This window comes from Phascolarctos cinereus, unplaced genomic scaffold (genome assembly GCF_003287225.1).
Source record: "Phascolarctos cinereus isolate Bilbo 61053 unplaced genomic scaffold, phaCin_HiC Scaffold_2;HRSCAF=192, whole genome shotgun sequence".
In the NCBI taxonomy this organism is placed as follows: Eukaryota; Metazoa; Chordata; class Mammalia; order Diprotodontia; family Phascolarctidae; genus Phascolarctos; species Phascolarctos cinereus.
Window position 1 is genome coordinate 262,877,162 of NW_027555625.1, and position 18,196 is coordinate 262,895,357.

The 18,196-nt window shown below is 47.2% G+C and overlaps 1 protein-coding gene across 4 annotated transcripts in view; it reads left to right on the forward strand.

The window, feature by feature from the left end:
- Positions 1-18,196, forward strand: part of RALGDS (ral guanine nucleotide dissociation stimulator) — a 92,252-nt gene that overhangs the window by 44,625 nt on the left and 29,431 nt on the right. For 2 of the 4 annotated variants that reach the window (XM_020981999.2, XM_078149974.1), the window contains exon 1: positions 2,439-2,806. The exons of the other annotated variants lie outside the window; for them this stretch is intronic. In XM_020981999.2, the coding sequence (XP_020837658.1) occupies positions 2,576-2,806 (231 nt within the window). In that variant the 5' untranslated portion in view covers positions 2,439-2,575. Of the gene's footprint in view, positions 1-2,438; positions 2,807-18,196 lie in introns of those variants that run through there. 4 annotated transcript variants of the gene reach the window in all.

An 18,196-nucleotide genomic window follows, 5' to 3' on the forward strand; every position in this document is an offset into this window, starting at 1 on the left:
ACATGTACTTACATATGTGCAAAATAAATTAAATTTAAAATGGATTAAATTTAATAAAAGTGATTAATTTGGGAAAGATGTGTGATCAGGAGCAAAGGATAGTGGGAGGTGAGAAAGGGACCGTGGTTAGGGTCAAAGGAACAGATTCCCTGTTGCAAGTTCACTGGTATGTTTTTGGACAGAAAACATCTTTGAAATACTTGTCTGGTCCAAGTCCCTTTAAGGTAGATTGTAACCAACTAACCAGAAGCTGTGGAGGAAGGTAAGGGTGGGGTGGAGGTGGAAGAGAGCTCTGGACAAGTGAGAGTCAAGAGACTGATTTTGAGGTATGGCTCATTTTTACTAGATAAATATCTCTTTCATTTTTCTGAGCCACAGTTTCCTTTTCTGTATAGTAGACATGTCCGGGTCTAGCTGTCTAGTTTATTGTGGGGAACAGATGAAATAACGAATGTGTGGGAAGCACTTGCCATAATACAGACTGCTATGTAAATGTAAATTACTCTTAATGATTGCTTCCAGGCTTAGGTACCTCTTTCTGCTCCCTATCTTCTTTAATTCTCAAAGACCAGCCAGTTGATTCCCTGCTAAGAGGGACCCTCAACTTCTCTGCGTCTGTGAAATGGGGATAATAACACCAGGTCTATTCTTGCCCAGGAGGAGATATCACTAATTAAATGTACCACTCAGGGAGTAAGTTCTGGGCAGAGTAGAGAGTTTGCCCCTTGGGAGGGACAAGCTGAGGGAAGACACTTTCATTCCTAGCCCAAGGGACTGTTTTCAGAGTTAAGCCCTTCTGGTGTCTTTGCTGTCCTGTAGTGAAAGTCCCGAGGAGGCAGTATTTGCAGCCCCACTCCTACGTTTCTTTCCCGAGCTGCTCGGAAATTGCAGATTTCACCAGCCATCGTGGTCAGGTTACATCAGTCCCATCACAAATCTAGAACTTGAAGGGACCTCGAGAGGCATTTAGGCCAGCCCTTTCATTCATACACATTCGGAAACTGAGGCCCAGGAAGTTTGAGTGACTTGATCTGAAGTGGAATTTGAACTCAGGTCCAAACCTCTGTGCTTGCCGGTACTACATTGGTACTTCCAGTACGCCAGTACTTCTACTCCATGGACCCTTCTTCATAAATGGCCGTCCAGCGTCTCCACCTCTTTTCCCCACCACAAACCAATCAAGTATTGAACCTAGAGAACAGGTTCTTAACCTGGGGTAGGTGAACTTTAAAAAATGTGTGTGTGTGTGTGTATACATACGTACATACATACATACATACATACATACATATGTATATATATATATATATATATATATATATATATATATATATATATATATATAAAACCATTTCAAGATCCTAGGAAAGGATTTCAATGTTATGCATTTAAAAACATCATTCTGAAAAATGAGAGAATATGCTTTCCCAGACTCACAGAGAGGTCCCTAACACCAAAAGGTTAAGAACCCCAGACCTATAGAGAGCCGCGTGTTCCACCCTAGCAAGATAGAAACCCTCCAGTCCAGCAAAGGGGAGTGCAGCCGGGCCGAAGCAGATTCCAGCCTATCTCTCCCCCGCAGAGGAGGCCCAGAGGAACGCGGGTCACAGTGACTAGGCTCCCCAGGGACCCAGGCACAGATGCTAGCTAACATTCATAAGAGACAACCCCCAGAGGCACGCTAACAACAGTGCATCGACATAGAAAGAATCACTATTCATTTCGTGAAGACTCTTTATAATTCATTCATTTATTCATATATTCTACAAACATTATGTGAATACTGTATGCCGAGAACCCGTGCTAGGTGGTGGTCGGTGGGGTGGAGGTAAAAAGTTTAAGACAGAATCCCTGTAGCACAATGGGTAGAGTGCCCAGGGTATCAGGAAGACCTGAGTTCAGATTTGCCCAGGCTTTTACTATGTTAACTCTGAGAAAGTCACGCAGCCTATCAGTTTCCTCAATTGAAAAATGGGGATGACGACTCCTACCTCTTAGGGTTGTTGTGAGCATCAAATAAGATAATATTTGTAAAGCGCTTAGCACAGTGCCTGGTACATAGTAGACTATATAAATGCTTATTGCTTTTCCGCTTTTGGAGTTGACAGTCTAATTAGGGGATAAGACCCAAATACAGCTAATTAAGACACAGTTTTACTTGAGGTGTGAAGTACTAGAGATGGAAAACAAATCGCGCTTATCAGCCCCTCTCCCGGATCCTGATCCCACTCTCTCCAGCCTTACTTTCTTCCCTTCCTGGGCCCCTCTCTTGGCTCACTTCACCCTTCTCCCCTCTTCCCCTCCGGAGTTGGGGATCCCGCCCCCAGACGTTGCCCGCCCAGCCCGGGCTTTGCCCGCCTCCCGGTCCTCTGGCCGTCCGGTCTGTTCGGGGCCCCGCCTCTGGACTCCGCCCCCAGCTACTGACATCAGCCCGGGGCTGGAGCCCGGCGCAGAGCGCGGAGCGCAGCGCAGCCAAGCGCTCCGGCCGCTTTAATCACTAGCCCAGTGCCTGGGGCCCCGGGGGCCGAGGCCGGGCGGGCCGGGGGCGCCGCCCGCCCGCTCCCTGCGGACCTCCATGGTGCAGCTCATGTGGTCCGAGCCGCCGCGCGGACAGCCGCTGCCGCCGCAGCAGCACAAGCATGAGCAATCCGGGGCTGTCGGCGGTGCTTCCGAGAGCATGTTCCCGGGCTCTCGGCGTAGCCGCAGCCTGTGGGACGCCGTGCGCCTCGAGGTGGCCCCCGCCGACAGCAGCCCAGTGGTCCTGCACAGCTTCACTCAGCTGGATCCTGACCTGCCACGCCTGGAGGTGAGCGCAGGGAGGAAGAGAATAGGGGTGGGAGAAGAGCCGGGGGGGGGGGCTGAGACAGGCCCGGGGAGAGAGGGACTGGGCTGGGGCTGTGATGGTGAAGGTGGGCTGGGGGCCCGAGGAATCGTAGTCTCGGGACCTGCTTCAATTACTGCGTACGTCACCTCTACCCTTCCACCGTTGCTCCTCTTGTATAAACGTCAACCTTGCCCATCTGATGTACACCCCTCCCCCACTTTTAAATGTCTTGTTTGAAATCGATGAGTAAATGTTCCATTCTTTTAAGTTCTCGGGCTGGGGGCGCTGTTGGGTGAGATCAGTTCGCTTTGCCAATATTGTTGACACAACTTCAGACCAGTATTCGCTCTCATTCCAGTGTCAGGGATGCCTCCTCTTCCTTCACTTTGCCCCCATCAGTAAAACCTTCTGCAAACCATACAACACAAGTTAAAGTGAGTTTCGACGTTTATGGTATTATGGTTGTCAAACATCTAAAAACTGTAATGAGGGGGTGTGGCAGGAAAATGTAACAATAAGCAAGGGTCCTTACCTTTAAGGATCTCACAAGTCCTAGATGGGAGACCTTTTGTTTCCAGTCAGAAGACCTGAGTTCTAGTTTCAGCTTAGATACTGTGTCATTTGGGGGAAAGCAACTTCTCATTGGGCCTCAGTTTCCTTATATATAAAATGAGGACCGGCTATGCTCTAAAGGTTTCTTTAGCTCCATACTTATAAAATGCTGTGAGTTTCTGGAGTTGGAAGGAACCTTATAAACCATCTTAGCAGACTTCCTCCTTTTACAGATAGGGGAAACTGAGTCCCTGTGAAGAGACATGCCAGGATCACACTTCTAGTCCGTTCTTGACCTTGAACTAGAACCTCCATCCCCTGCCACCCATTCCAGCATTCTTTCCACTACCATCACCTCTAATTTATGACTTCCTACTACAGTAGATGATGCATAGGATGTAGTCCAGGTATATGCTGGAGATACCATCCATCTGACTGTACAGATGGAAGGGAAGAAGAGGGTATCTGTCATTTGGTACCAGGGGAATGGATGATCCTTCATTCCACTTTGGGAAAAGTTTTGAATTCTGTTTTGGAAGGAGGAGTAGGCAAGATATAGTATGAAACTTAGAGCCATGCATCAGTTGACATGGGGATCTGATGGGCTAAAAACACAGGCCCATAGTTTGATCATTCTCTCCTCCCCTACCCAGTATACCTTGGCCCTAAATGGTTCACAAGAGGAATGATGTAATTATCAAACTTTTGGATATCTTCTGACTGACAGCCACCTGCTTTCTGGTGCCTCTTGGGGTCAATTAGAATTTAATCCGGTGAATTTAGGTCAGATCCAAAGATATGGGCCCAGAATCCTCCATGGATCCCAAAGGACCCAGGGCTGTCATGGGCATCTCCATGCTTTGAAAGATTATGGATCTTGGCATGTTTCTGGATTCTGATTCAGATCAGGTGGCCCCAACACTGCTGGGGTCCTTTAGATATCAATCCCAGTACTTCCAGGCAGAAGGCCAGGTCCTGCAAGGGCCATTAGGGAAAACCACAGAGATTGGGGAGTTGATGGGGGGAGGAATATTGGCAACATTGGATGGAGGGCGTAGGAATTATGAATGTAAGAGCTGTGATTTCACCAGGCAGAGAGCTTGTCCTGTGTATCTGGGCCTTGGGAGGTTGGTTGGTGTAAGATGGGCTGCAGATGTGCAGAACTGAGAGTGTGAGAGTGTGTGTGTGTGTGTGTGTGTATAAAAGAGAGAGCCAGTTCGAGTACTCGTTTTAGTGTGCAGCTGTGGGGGGTCCTTAGAACATATTAATCATCTCTTCCCTGCTTTTCATTTAGGCTTACTTTGCCTTTCGCTGGATAAGGGGAAAAGTTGTTGGCAGCTTGAGCCCCCTTTCCAGGGAGGGACCCTTTAAACCAATATCCCTGTGGCCCTGTTCCAAGGCATAGCAGGGTGGATGGCTGACCTCTGTTTCCCCTGTTTCCCCAGGGTCCTTCAGACAGTGAAGAAGGAGTGTGGTTAACAGGGTTGGGAGGCTTAAGGTATGGAAGCACTCATGGCCATCTGTTATATGGGAGGTGGCAAAGCCTTCCTGTGGCCGTGACCTCCACCCTGGCCAGCCATTCACACCCCTTGCTCCTTCTTTACTCCCGGGAATTCTGGGGTCATGAAGGTGACTGGGGCCTCATTTAGGGAGAGGCCCTATACCAGGACTCCCTCGAGTAAGGGTGGGAGGTGTCTTGACACTGTTTACAGCCGATCATCTGGTTTTCATTATGTCTGGCAGGAAATCTGGCTCACTAAATAAATCCTTTTGCACAGGGAGAGCCTGGATTGATTCTTGGCAGTCAGGCTTTGATAGGAAGGTTGGGTTGGGGGAAAACCACAAGCCTTGAATGTTTTTCTTTCTCCACGCCATCAGAGAAGCTCAGGAAGGAGGTCTTCTCCATGTTGGTTCCCAGCTGTGTTGCCCGATGCCAGCCTCCTCCCTCTCTCCTTCAGTCTATGCTGCTGCCACTATCTCAGAATTAAAGTGTAAAAGTTCTGGCTAGGGAAAATAAAACCAGGGTCCTGGCAGAGGAGGCCTGGGGACGGAAGCCCTTCCCCCCCTCCTCCCCGGGGGAAGGAGGGGAAGTCCCCATCCCTCCTGCCAACATCCTCTCCCCTCCTGGGGTGGATTTCCTCGTGGCCATAGCTTGCCAGGGTTTGGGCAGGAACAGGGAGCTTCAGACCAAGGCCATTTTTGATTATAGCTCAGGCCTCACTCACTAGGAAAACAGCCTGTCCTCCCTTCCCTGTATCCTAGAAGAACATCGGTAGTTAACCCACCACCCAGTCCTTCTCTCACTTTCCTGGTCCTTGCCCAACATCTACGAGTCTGTTCATTTACCTGTCTCAAAGTCAACCAAACCTCACTCCTGCCTGGAACTTTTTCAGTGTGATTTGTACCTTTGAAGAGGTTAGGCCCTTGTGGGCTTATGCTAATAGAGACCTAGTGTCTAGAATGTGGGAGGGAGGGTTGGCCCTGGTCAGAACCAACCTTCGGTGTTGTGTTCAGTTCTGGCTGCCACGTTTAAGGAAGGACACTGGCAAATTGGAGCATATCCAGTGGAGAATGACTGGGATGGTGAGAAGACTGGAGATAATGCCATGGGAAGATTGGCTGAAGTGATGGGAATTTAAACCAGAGAAGTGATGGGACACAATCACCTTTAAGTATTTAAAGAAGAGGGCTTAGACCTTGTCTGTTTGGTTCCAGAGAGAGTAGAATTAGGAAGAAGGGCTGCAAGTTGCAGAAAGACAGATTTCATCCCATAAAAGAAGTTTTCCTTTATTGTTAGAGCTGTCCAAAAGTAAAATGTATGGCCTTTGGAGGGAAGGAGTTCACAATCCCTGAAAGTGTTTTAATGGAAGCTGGGGATATTGTCAAGGGGGTATGGGGTGGGGAAGGGGAAGTTTTTCAGTTACAAGTTGAACTAAATGCTTTTGAGATCCCCTTCAACTCTAAGATTCCATAATTTAATTTACTTCCTTACCTCTAGGCAAAAGGATGCCCAAATCCCCACAGACAGTGCATGTTAATTAACAAAAATTTATTTAGCACCTCATGCAGACAAGGCACAGTACTCGAGTCCATAACCTGACCTTCTCCCACCTCTCCAGTCATCTTTCACTTTATTGCCTACCAGAATTCTGGGGTCCAGTGACATTGGTCTCCTTGATGTTCTTCCAACATGAAATTTTATGTTCCAGTTCCATGCTGTTTCACTGACTGTCGTTCACACAAACACACACACACACACACACACACACACACACACACACACACACACACACACACCCCACACACCTGGAATGCTCAACATCCTTGTCTGTGTCTCCTGACTTCCTTCTAGTTTCAACTAAAATCTCATTTTCTGCAAGAAGCCCTTCCTGGTCCCCCTCAATGATGGTGTCATCAAATTATTTCCAATTTATTCTATATATCTTTCATTGGTATATAGTTGGTTACATGTCCCATGGTGGTGGTGGGGAGTCCAACATGCAACCAAGTATATACCAACAATGACTGTGAGTTCCTTGAGAGCAAATACCACGTTATTTTTGCCTTTCTTTGTTTCCCCAGCACTTAGCACAGCGCCTGGTACATAGTAGGTTATTTAACTAATGCTTGTTAACTTGACTTGATGAGGCATGGTCAGTTATATGAGAGCATAAAATTCAGTCCCTGTCTTCAGTGAACTGAACATTTAGTTGGAGAGATATAACGAGATAGTCAACAATACGCCAGTGTGTGATCAGTGCCACGTGAGTCATGCACACAAAGTTAAATGCTGGAATTCAGAGAAGGGAAAATACGCTTATCACGTTAGCTCAAAGGCATGGCTTTATAGAGGGGTGACTTGAATCATCTCAGGAATATTAGAACTAAAAGGCATCTTCATCAACCCGTGCAACTCTGTCCTTTTAAATATGGGGAAACAGAGGCCTAAGGAGGGGAAAGGCACTTACCCAAAGTCACACAGGTAGTATCAGGGTCCATTGTTCTCTCCTAACCTTCAGTCTAATAATCCACTGTACTCTAATAATGAGGCCTTGAAGAATCATTAGCAGTGAGCTAGGTGGAAAAGACCTTCTAAGCAAGAGAAAATAGATATCTCATTTATTTTTAAAGGACAGGATTGTGCTGGGGGGGAAAACTTATCAACTCCCTGCTGTCCAACCTTATCTGAAAGTTTTTTGTCTAACCACAGTCCCTCCAGCTGCAATCAAAGCTTATTTCCTCCCTTTGTCTGGCTTGAGAGGGGAGAGAGGAGAAATCCAAGAGCTGATGGTTCCTAGGTTGGTTATCTCTCTTCCCTGAGGTTCCTCTGACATGTAAAGTTACAAGGAGAGAGAGAGAAGGAGAGTATTTGGGCATACACATGTTTTGCAGTCTGCATAGAGTACATTATGTGTTGGTATTTCCTGGTCAAGTCCTGCGTCTTGGCCTGTTTCCAAAAGGTGCAGTCTCCTCTGAAGTTTCAGGGCATGTAGAGTTCAGACAAGAGTTAGTTGTCACCATATGTGTGCTCTGCTCTCCCCTCCCTTCTCTCCTCCCCTCATCTCGCCTCCCCTCCTCCCAGAGCTCGGATGGATACAGAGGCATCCACCCTGCCTTTGCTGCCACCTAAGTCTTCCTATTACCAAGCAGCTCAGGTTCTCCTCTTGCTGTTGTCTTGTTCCAGGGTGGATGAGATGGTGGGGGAGGGGAAGAGTATTGGGTGTGTTGGCACCGAGTCCCAGTTCCTGGAGGAATGTGCCCGAACACCTGCGGGTGTGGGAGACTCAGTGCACTGAGCTGTGGGCCTTGTTTTCCCTCTGGCTGAGGGCTAGGGATGGCCCCAGAGTCTCTACCGCGCTCAGTACAGTAGCAGGAGACAAAGTGCTAGCCGCCTCTTGAAGAAGGAGGTGGCAGTGGGAAGTAGTGTCAAGGGTGAAGGGGCTTCCAGGCCTCGAGGGAAAATCCAGGAATCCATTCTCTGGTGCCTTCCATGACAGGAGAGAATCTGCCTGAGTTCTCCCATCACCATCACTGAGTTCTTGGTCTTGCTAGAGAATATAGGTTTGAACATCTCCAGCTTTGTTGGTGGTGTCCTTCTGGGCCTTTATATAGGATCCATCCACAGCTGGACTTCCCGTGTGTCTTCAGCCATTTCTTTTGCTCATTCTTCTGGGTAATAATTTGCATTTCCTAGGCTTTCTGAAAATTAGGGAAGGAAGCAAAAAAGGCTTAAGCCCCTGGGGAGTCTGCCTCATGACCCAGCTCATGCTCTGGGAGGTCACCTGATGCCTGAACAGGCTTTATGAGGGCCCAGATTTGCTGAATTTGAGTCTTTCTACCTTGACATAAAGACAACCACGAAGGTATGCACATTCTTACTCCCCACCCCTTCCCTGCCCCTCTGCATATCAGCATATCAGCCTCTGGACTCTAGCTTTTTCCACGTTTCAGAGCGTTGTGAGGTGCTTTGTGTCATTTGGACTTTCCACCATGACAGGGCAGAAAACACGCTGGACTGGGCGTCAAGAAGCCTTCTTTAGCCTTCCTTGTCACTCCTTAGTTCCTTGGTCTCAGGCAAGTTGATTGAAAGGATCCTAGATTTAAGAGCTGGGAGGAAACTTCCTCTAATCCCACCCCCTTGTTGACACTGAGGAGACTTGCCCAGTATCACAGTCGTAGTAAGTAGCTAAGCCAGGAGGGCAGCTAGGTGGCTCAACGGATAGAGCGCCAGGCCTGAAGTTAGGAATGACCCAGGCAAGTCACTTCACCCTGTTTGCCTCAGTTTACTTATCTGTCAAACAAGCTGGAGAAGGAAATGGCCAACCACTCCAGTATCTTTGCTAAGAAAACTCCATGGACAGTGTGGTCCAGAAGGTCATGAAGAGTTGAACACAACTGGACAACAACAATAAAACCGCAGCTAGGATTTGAACCCAGATCCTCCAATGAAGTACCTATTTCCACTTTGCCTAGAATGTCCTTCCCATTTTTCTAAGTTCTAACTGTTCTTTAAGACCCGGTTAACCTGATGTATCAGGAAGAGAATTATTAGCCCTAGAGCCAGGAGACAGGCTCTGATCTGGACTCACTGTGTGATCTTGGGCTATGTTTTCCCTTCTCTAGGTCTGTTTCCCCTTTTGTAAAATGATAGAGTTGCACTAGATGTCTGTGATCCTATCCAGAGCCCTTTCCGCTGTAGCCGTCTGCTGTCCTCAGAGGGTGTGGTGGGAGCATCTTGGAAGGACTGTGAATTAGCAGTGCAGGAAGTTTCTAAACTCCTTCCAAGATGGGTTTGGAAAAATCAGCCAGATCCCCTCTGGCCTCCTAGGTAGAAGGGTGCTGATATTGCCCACTGCCTCGGAGATAGAGTGGGGAGTTGTGGCTCTTTCTGAGATTCTGGAGAGCCTTTCCCTTTCTTTACTAATCGAAGGACACCCACAGCTTCCTGAGGTCTTGGTTTACTTGTTTGTCCAAAAAGAGTCAAAATTTGTCCAAAAAATAGCTGATCTCTATCCTGCTTGCTTCATGGAGAATGTTCTAAAGATCAAGAATGAGACAGTAGTTGGAAAGAGTATTTAGAAACATATGAGCATAGTATTCTATGTGAATGTTGGGTGGCTTCAGTAAGGTGGTATTTTGTTCTCAAATAGACCTATCCACCTGTCGAGGTGGACAAGTCAGAGTCCATCCCCATTTTATAGATGAGGGAAATGAGGCATGTACATGGGATATGACTCACTGGGATTCACACAGCTTTCACTTCTTATGTTTTGTTCTGACTCAGTCTGCTCTGGCCCAGCCTGTGACAGCAGGACCTTAGGTAGATATAAAAGGTTTATGACTTGTGGAATGGATTAGGGGATCTATAATAGGTGTGACTATGCCCCATCCGTGTTCCGTCTTTTAGTCTGACTTCTCCTCTGATCCCTTATACACTACTGGGCACCATTAGGGTACTGTGATCTAATGTACCAGTGTATTAGGGTCTCAGTTTCCCATTCCTAGAACTTTACAGGCTGGCTTCTTGCCCTCAGGGCATGAGGCCAGAGATCTCTGTGCATTCCTGCTGCCCCAGGCAGCAGCTTGGGGGCACAAAAGATAGTACAAAAGATAGCAAAGGCCTATGTCCTACATCTTCCTTCCCCCTCCCTTTTACTCCTGAGTATGGCATCACACTACAGGGAAGGGGTGAGCCTGTTGCTAGGGAACAGGATTTGGACACCATATCAGCTGAGTCCCATTCACAGGGGCCTTTCATTGGCAGCCTGGCTTTCCTGGGAGGTAAGATTCCAGAAGGCCTTTGCTATGTGTTGGAATGTGGCTGGCATTGTAGGAGGGGCTGGGGGGAGAGGTGGTCAGAAGCCAGACAGAGTGGGGAGTCGGAGTCCAGGACATATTTTTCTCCTGTGATTTCATTCATTCCATGAGTGTAGCACTGGGTGGGCAGCTTTATTCCTCTGCCTCCCCAGGGTGGGGGGAGGTGATCATCCAGCACCTTATAACCTCTTGGCAAACCATAGGCTTGTAGATTTAGCATTAGAAAGGACATTGGAGATTGTCTAATCCAACCCCTCTTTTAACAGATAAGGAATCTGAGTCCCAGAATGGGGCAGTGCCTTGCCGGGTGTCATACGGGTAATAAGTAACAGCTGCAGGATTTGAATCCAGGTCCTCTGACTCCAGATCCAAGATTCTTAGACGCTGCGTTTGGATCCTCCAGCTCTTCCAGTGCAGCCTTCTCTGATCTCTCCAGTCAGTTATGACCTTTCTCCCTGGACCTGCCAGGAACTTTGTTTTACACCTGTCTAATACACTTTGCATGCATTACAGTTGTCTGTGTTTGTGCCTTTATGATACTAAAGATCTAAGAGCAGGAGGAGGAGGAGGAAGGGACTGTCCTGTTTAAACTCTGTCACTACCTCCTGCCTAATGTAATGCCTTTCCACATAGTAAGCATTTACCGTTAAATGAGTGATTACAGAATAGTTTGCAGGAAGGTAAATAAAGGCAGCATCCCAGCTGACCCCTTTCAGCTTAGCAAACAAAACCAGAACTTTCCCTGCCAGTCCCAGTCCCCATTGTCCCCCATATCCCAAAATAAAGCATAGGAACGGTTTGCCCCCTCTCCCATACAGACTTTGTGTTTTAAGTTAGGGATGTGTGTGTATGAGAGCAGGGGGAGGTAGTAATTGGCCTAAAGGATCTTTCTTGTAAATTAAATTTATTAATGGGGGGTAGAGGACTATATGCCTTTAAGCACTGTACCAAGTACTGGGGACACAAATAGAGAAGGCATCCCCATGATTCCCCGCTTGGCCCGATACATGCTGCAAAACACAAAAATGAGATCTGAGTCTATCTAGAGAAGAGTTTCTTAACCTGTAAAAATCTTTTTAAATATTTTGATAACTTTATTTCAATATAATTGGATTCCTTTGTAATCCTATGTATTTTATTTTTTGCATTTAAAAATCTGATTCTGGAGAGGGGTCTTTAGGTGTCATCAGACTTACAAAGGAATCTTCGGCGCACGCACACACACACACACACACACACACACACACACACACACACACACACACACACACAAAGATTAAGAACTCCTGGTCTAGCAAAATAAATCCCTTCACCCCAGCACTGGAACAAAGGGTGGTTGATGCCTTCCTCCCCCTCCTATGCTTCAGCCTCACCAGTGGGCTCAGATATCTCTGATTAGCCGTAGCCAAAGACTGAGATAAGGATGGAGGAGGGGCTTCAGGGAGAAGACCAGCATTTATTGAGTGCCTGCTATATACCAATCACTGTGCTAAGTGCTTAAAAATATTATCTCATTTGATCCTTAGAACAATCCTGGAAATAAGTGCTAGTATGATATACCCCTTGTACAGCTGAGCTGGACAGAGGTTAAATGACTTGCTTGGGGTCACATGGCTCATAAGTAGCAGAGGTCAGATTTGAACTCCAGTCTTGACTCTAGGCCTAGAACTGCTTGTCTCCTAGTAGGAGGAGAGTTGCCCCTGGCCAATGAAGGATGAGGGGAGGATGGGAGACTGGGATGCTCTGAACGGTGTCTCTTTGCCAGTCCCCACCCCACCCCTGACATCTGAGGTACAAGTGATTTAGGTGATATTTTGGAGGTCAGGGCATGAGCCTGAGTGAGCAGTGAAGGGATGGAAAACTGGGAGATCATCTAGTCCAGCCTCCTTGTTTTGCAGATAAGGAAACGGAAGTCTGGCGAGTAACTTGTCCTAGGGGTCACACAGGTAGTAAATTGTGGGTCCTAGGTCATTTAAAGTTCATTGTTGCTGCTGCTGCTATTACTGTTCAGTCATTTCAGTCATGACCAACTCTTCCAGGACCCCATTTGGGGTTTTCTTAGCAAAGATACTGGAGTGGGTTGCCATTTCCTTCTCCAGCTCATTTTACAGATGAAGAACTAAAGCAAACATTGTTAAGTGATTTTCCCAAGGTCACACTTCTAGTAAGTATCTAAAGCCAGCTTTGAACTCACAAGGATGCCATTCTGACTTCAGGCCCAGCAGTTCTATCCGCTACACCACCTAGCAGCCCAAGGTCCATTTTATAGAGGGGGAAATTGAATTCCAGAGAAGGGAGATGAATTGCCTAAAGTCACACCCAGTGTTCACTTAAATTCTGCAAACATTTATTAAGCACCTACTTTGGGCAATGCCCACTGCCAGGTGCCAGGCATACAAAGATGAGAAATTACAGTATCTGCCCTCAAGGAGTTTTTTATAGTTTATTAGAGTGGCGAGGAAGAGGAATATGCTGTGTATACTGATATGAAGGATACAAAGAAGACTGTGATTGAGGGGGGGAGCTGGGCTGGAGGAAGGAGTAAATGTGAAAAAGCTTCTCAGAGGAGGTGGCATGTGAATTGAGTTAGTAGTTGGAAGGCAAAAACTAATGCAAACAGAACTGAACTTGGCTCAGAGCTAGTCCAGGCTTCCCATCTGAGATCCCAGGGAAAGACAACCATTTCAGAACCCAAATGTGCTTCTCTCTTCCGTGGCCCGTTTGCTTTGGAAACAGATACCTTGGAAAGACTAGATCTGCCCTAAATATGTTCCTTATCACCTTCTTAAACAAATGTTCTCTTTTCCCCCTTTTAAAAATAAATACGTAAATTTCCCCTTGTCTCTCTCTCTTCTGCCTCCCAGAGAGCCATCCCTTATTTTAAAACTTTTAAAGAAAAAAATATGTAATTTTCTAAAAAGAAGAAAAAGAGAGCAACAATTTAGTGAAATTTATCAATACATTTTTAAAAATCTGGCATTATATGCAGTGTTGCACCCTCAAGGACATCTTCCCTCCCCACCCCCACCCCAATCTCTGCAAAGGAGTGGGAGGAGACATCTTCTCATATCTCTTCCTTTTTTTTTCCCCCCCCATATCTCTTCTTTAGGGCCGAGCTTGTTCACATTATTTTTGATTGCTTTGTGCCGGTGGTTCTTTCCATCTAAGTCGCTGGTAGCCATAGTGTCTGTTTCCTTGGCTTTGCATCAGTTCACATAAATCTCTCCATACTTCTCTGTATTCATTGTGCTCCTCGTTTCTTACAGCACAGTGATAATAAATTACATTCATGTACCACCGCTTGCTTATCCTTTCCCCAGTCGCTGGGCAGTCACTGTTAACTAGTGTTCTTGATTTAAACTAGAGTTTTGTCCTGCTTCTTACCCACAGAAACTTGTACCAGGACCCATGGGGGCAGCTAGCTGTGTTCTGGGGATGGACTTATTGGGCACTTTGAGATCAGTAGTAACCAGCTTTCAGCCCGATGATAGGTTCTCTTTTAGAGTCAGTAGATAACACTGGAAGGAAGGTGGGTTGTCATGACAACCTTAAAACTACTCACATCCTCACCTCCCCAGCCTCAGGGCTTCTGTCTCTGGTTGAGGTATTTTGGTGGTTTGGGGTCAGAAATGTTTGTGGCTTGTGTATACACATGTTCCCCACTATATCCCAGCAAAGAAGCAGAACAGCCCCTATGTGGAGGAGGGTTTTTTGTTTTGTTTTGTTTTGTTTTTTCAGTTCTCTCTGCCTTAGCTCTCAGATATCTAACCAAGGTGGCCCTCTTCCCCTTCCACCCCCTGACTTTCCCTGGCTGCTGAGTGAAGCTGAGTCAAAACTGGGGGACATTTCTCATTACACTGCTTTCTGACCTCTGAGAGTCCTTCCAGTGCTTGGGTTTTAATGATTCTTAAGGGCCAAAACTTTTTGGTCTTGAGCTTCTTGTATACTCTGAAAACTTATTGAGGATGCCAAAGAGCCTTTATTTATTATGTCAGTTATTTCTATTAATGTTTACCACTTTACAAATGAAAACTGATCATTTAAAAAAATAATCCCATTACGTATTTTTAATGAAAAATGACTTTATTTTTTAAAAAAATGGTGAAAGAGTGGTATTGTTTTACTTTTTTTTTTCAAATGTCTTCAATGTCTGGCTTAACAGGCAATAGCTGGATTCTCATGTCTGTTTCTGCATTCAGTTGGTTGTGATATATTGTTTTGGTTACAGTGAAGAATACCTAGCCTATGCAGATATGTGGCTGGAAAAGGAAAGCCTATTTTAATAGGCAAATAACATTTTAGTACTTTGTTACAAAGGGGGTGGAAGAATTTTGGGGACCTTCAGGTGTCCAAGGAACACTGTTTTAGAACTAGTGCTACAGAGGAACCCCCTTAGGGCATTGGGAGGCTTCTGAATTCAAAGTGGGATACCTTGTCCCAAAGCCAGCCAGCCAGCCCAGCCTCACACTCTGGGTCCAGGCTAAGAAGGTCTGTTCTCCCCCAAGCAAGTCCTCTCCTTGTAGGCAGTTGCTGGGTCTCTCCAAGGGAGACATGAGGCTGGGGCTGGGAACCCTGCAGTGACCCAGGCTCAGCAGGTTGGCTCAACAGGACCTAGGATGTGGGGTGATTTGAGGGACAAGCAAGAGGATATATAAGGTCACCAGCTGAGTGATATAGCACATGTGTGGAATCTCTCGCAGGGTATGTGGGGATTTAGGGCTACATGTGTTCTCTCAGAAGAAAGCCTATAGTAGGGCTGAGTGTCAGGGATCTTGGAGGGGAAGGGGGTGCTGGTTACGCGTGGCATAGCTACCACCCCCAGAGAAGCCAATATGAAAAGTGAAACTTGCTGTCAAGAAGTGGGAAGAGTGTGAAGGACTTCTGAATTTGAATAAACTCTGCTTGGGGGTCCACTTCTCTCTGCAGCTGCCTCCCTGTGGCCTTAGACTCCCCTTCACTTAATACTTGTCCTCCTATATGTAAGGTCATCTGTCACCCTGTGTGTGTGAGAAAACTATTTTTGTTTGTTTTTTAACCAAAACCATCCAAAACCATGTTGATAGTCAGGTTGTGTGATTGTATCTTTTTCCAGAGATGAGATTTTATCTGGCCCTCAGAGGGAATTGCCTTTTGCTTCAGTTAAGCAGGGAGCTCTTGTTTTGAGTTTTGTGGTCTCCTCCAAAGGAGTCAGAGTGGATTAAGAGCTAGTGCAATGTTCTGTAATGGGGAGAGCATTCTTTCCAGCTCTGGAGACCTAGGTTTGCATTCTGATTTTGCCAGTGATTTACTTTGTGGCTTTAAACAAGTCACTGGCCACCAATGGACTCCACTTTCCTCATCATTAAAAATGAGGAGAGGAAGGGTAGTCAGATGATCGCCAAGTTTCTTTCTAGCTCCAAAGTACTGGTTTCCAGTCTGAGCTCTTGCTTTTCTTCGTCACTTGGGGACTGTGTCATATTTGCCCCTGGTTTCACTGTGAGAAGGAAGATCTGGTGACAATAACAGGATACCACCCTGGCCCTGTTTCAAACTGACCTGTCAAGGACATCCTGGCTGTGGGAGTTGAAGGACAGGGAAACAGGGGATGATACCGCCACCTGATCTTTTGACTTACCATTCACCCTGGACCCTACTCACTCCCTACGGGGTAAGCGTCCTTTTGCCCCAGTTTACAGTTGGGAAGACCAGGAGCCAGAGAGATCCAGCATCTCACTGGGAGACCTGCAATAAAGAATTTCGGGTCCCCAGGGAAGCTGAGACCTTGCCTGAGATGAGCAGCGACCACCTGGCAGCTGAAGTGGGTAGCTCTGAGGGTGGGAGGGACAGTACAATGAGAACAAAGAGAGCCACTTAATTTTTTCTCCCCTGTCCTCCCCTACTGTTTCCAACAATTGGCCCAGAATTGGCTGCCTAGGTCCTGCTTTCAATGGCAATTCATTTTCTCTGCATCAGCTGTTTACTAGGTCACCCCCCCACACACACTACTTCCCCTCCCATGCACATACTCCCCCTAGTCCTGCCAGAACTCTGTTCCCCAGAGGGCCAAGCTGGGCTCTGATTGGCTCCCCAGACCCCAGGCCCTTGCCATGTGTGGGTGGCAGTAGAGAACAGTGATACATTGACTCGGGGTTACTCAGGAGCACTGCCCTCTCCATGCCAGGCAGCACCAGGGCCCTGTTTGTCCCCTCCTGGAGCAAGTTCCTGGTTTCCGAGGGTGAGAAAGGGTCGGGCCTCTTTTCTTCTTTCCCTCCCTGGGCCCTGGGAGAGAGATGGGGGGAGGGAAATAGTTTTGACTCCTGGGGTCAGCCCTGCTAGGTGGGTCACAGGCAGAGGGAAGCTAAGCCTCCCTGAGGGACTGAGGCTAATCTGGGGGCTGAGCCTGAGAGGGAGGCCAGGGTGAGGGGGAGACTGACGGATGGACAGGCAGCTCCGGGGTCACGTGACTCTGCTTCAGGGAGCTGGGGCCGGCCAGCTGCTGCCTTATGAGCTGAGGCAGATGGATTATTGGCAAGTGCTCTATTTAGAGCTCAAGCAAGGGGACCTGCATGGGTGACTCTGGAGTGGCATGGGGAGAGTCCAGCCTCCGTCCTCTCTGTGTTTGTTTGTCCCCATCTAGCTGTGGGAAATTATTTCCCGATCAGTCAATCAATAAGAATCACGGAGATGATGTAATGGAAAGAGCACTGTATTGGGAGTTAGAAAACCTGGTCTTAAATCCCAGCTCTGCCAGTGGTCCACAAGCCAACCCTTTTCCCTTTCTGGGCCTTGGTTTTTTTATCTGTAAAATGAGCAGGTGCCAGACAATAGGATCTGTAAAAGTCTATCATTTCTAAGTGTTTACTGAACAACACTTAAATGTTTGTGTATGTATATGTATGTACACATATATACACACATGCGTATGTATACACACACAGAGACCTGTCCTTGGCACCAAGGAGGGAGATGGGCATCTGAGACATAGTCCCAGTAAATTCCAGCCCTGTTGAGTCAAGATCAACATAGGTGCAACAGAGAACAGTTACATGCTGCGTGTTGGGATGCTGATGACCAGGGCAAGAGAAGTTTTGAGGAGGAAAAGTTCCCTGTGTACGACCAGTAGTCCATCTTCCCCAGAGCCCACTGGTATAGCACCCATATGCCCAGCCATGGGCCATTTCTAGGTCTAGGGCCACTGTTCCCTACCCTGCTTCTAAAAGCACAGGCTGCCCTACGCAAATATCCCATTAGCCCTTGGCTTGTGACCTCTCTGATCTCTGGCAGAAAGACTGGAGTGAACTGGTCTCCTGGGAACCATATCTCTCATTTCTGTGCCTTAGACTTTCCTGAGTGGCAGTGCCCTGAAACATGCCAGAGAGGTCTGCATGCATGCCAGCTAATCATCAAGCAGGCATCCACTCTTCATGGGCTAGGCAGAATCTGGGCATGGTAGATGGCATTCCTGGAGACACTGAGCTGGCACTGGGTCCGAGTAGCCACCTTTTCTTGCCTGCCTGCTTCTGC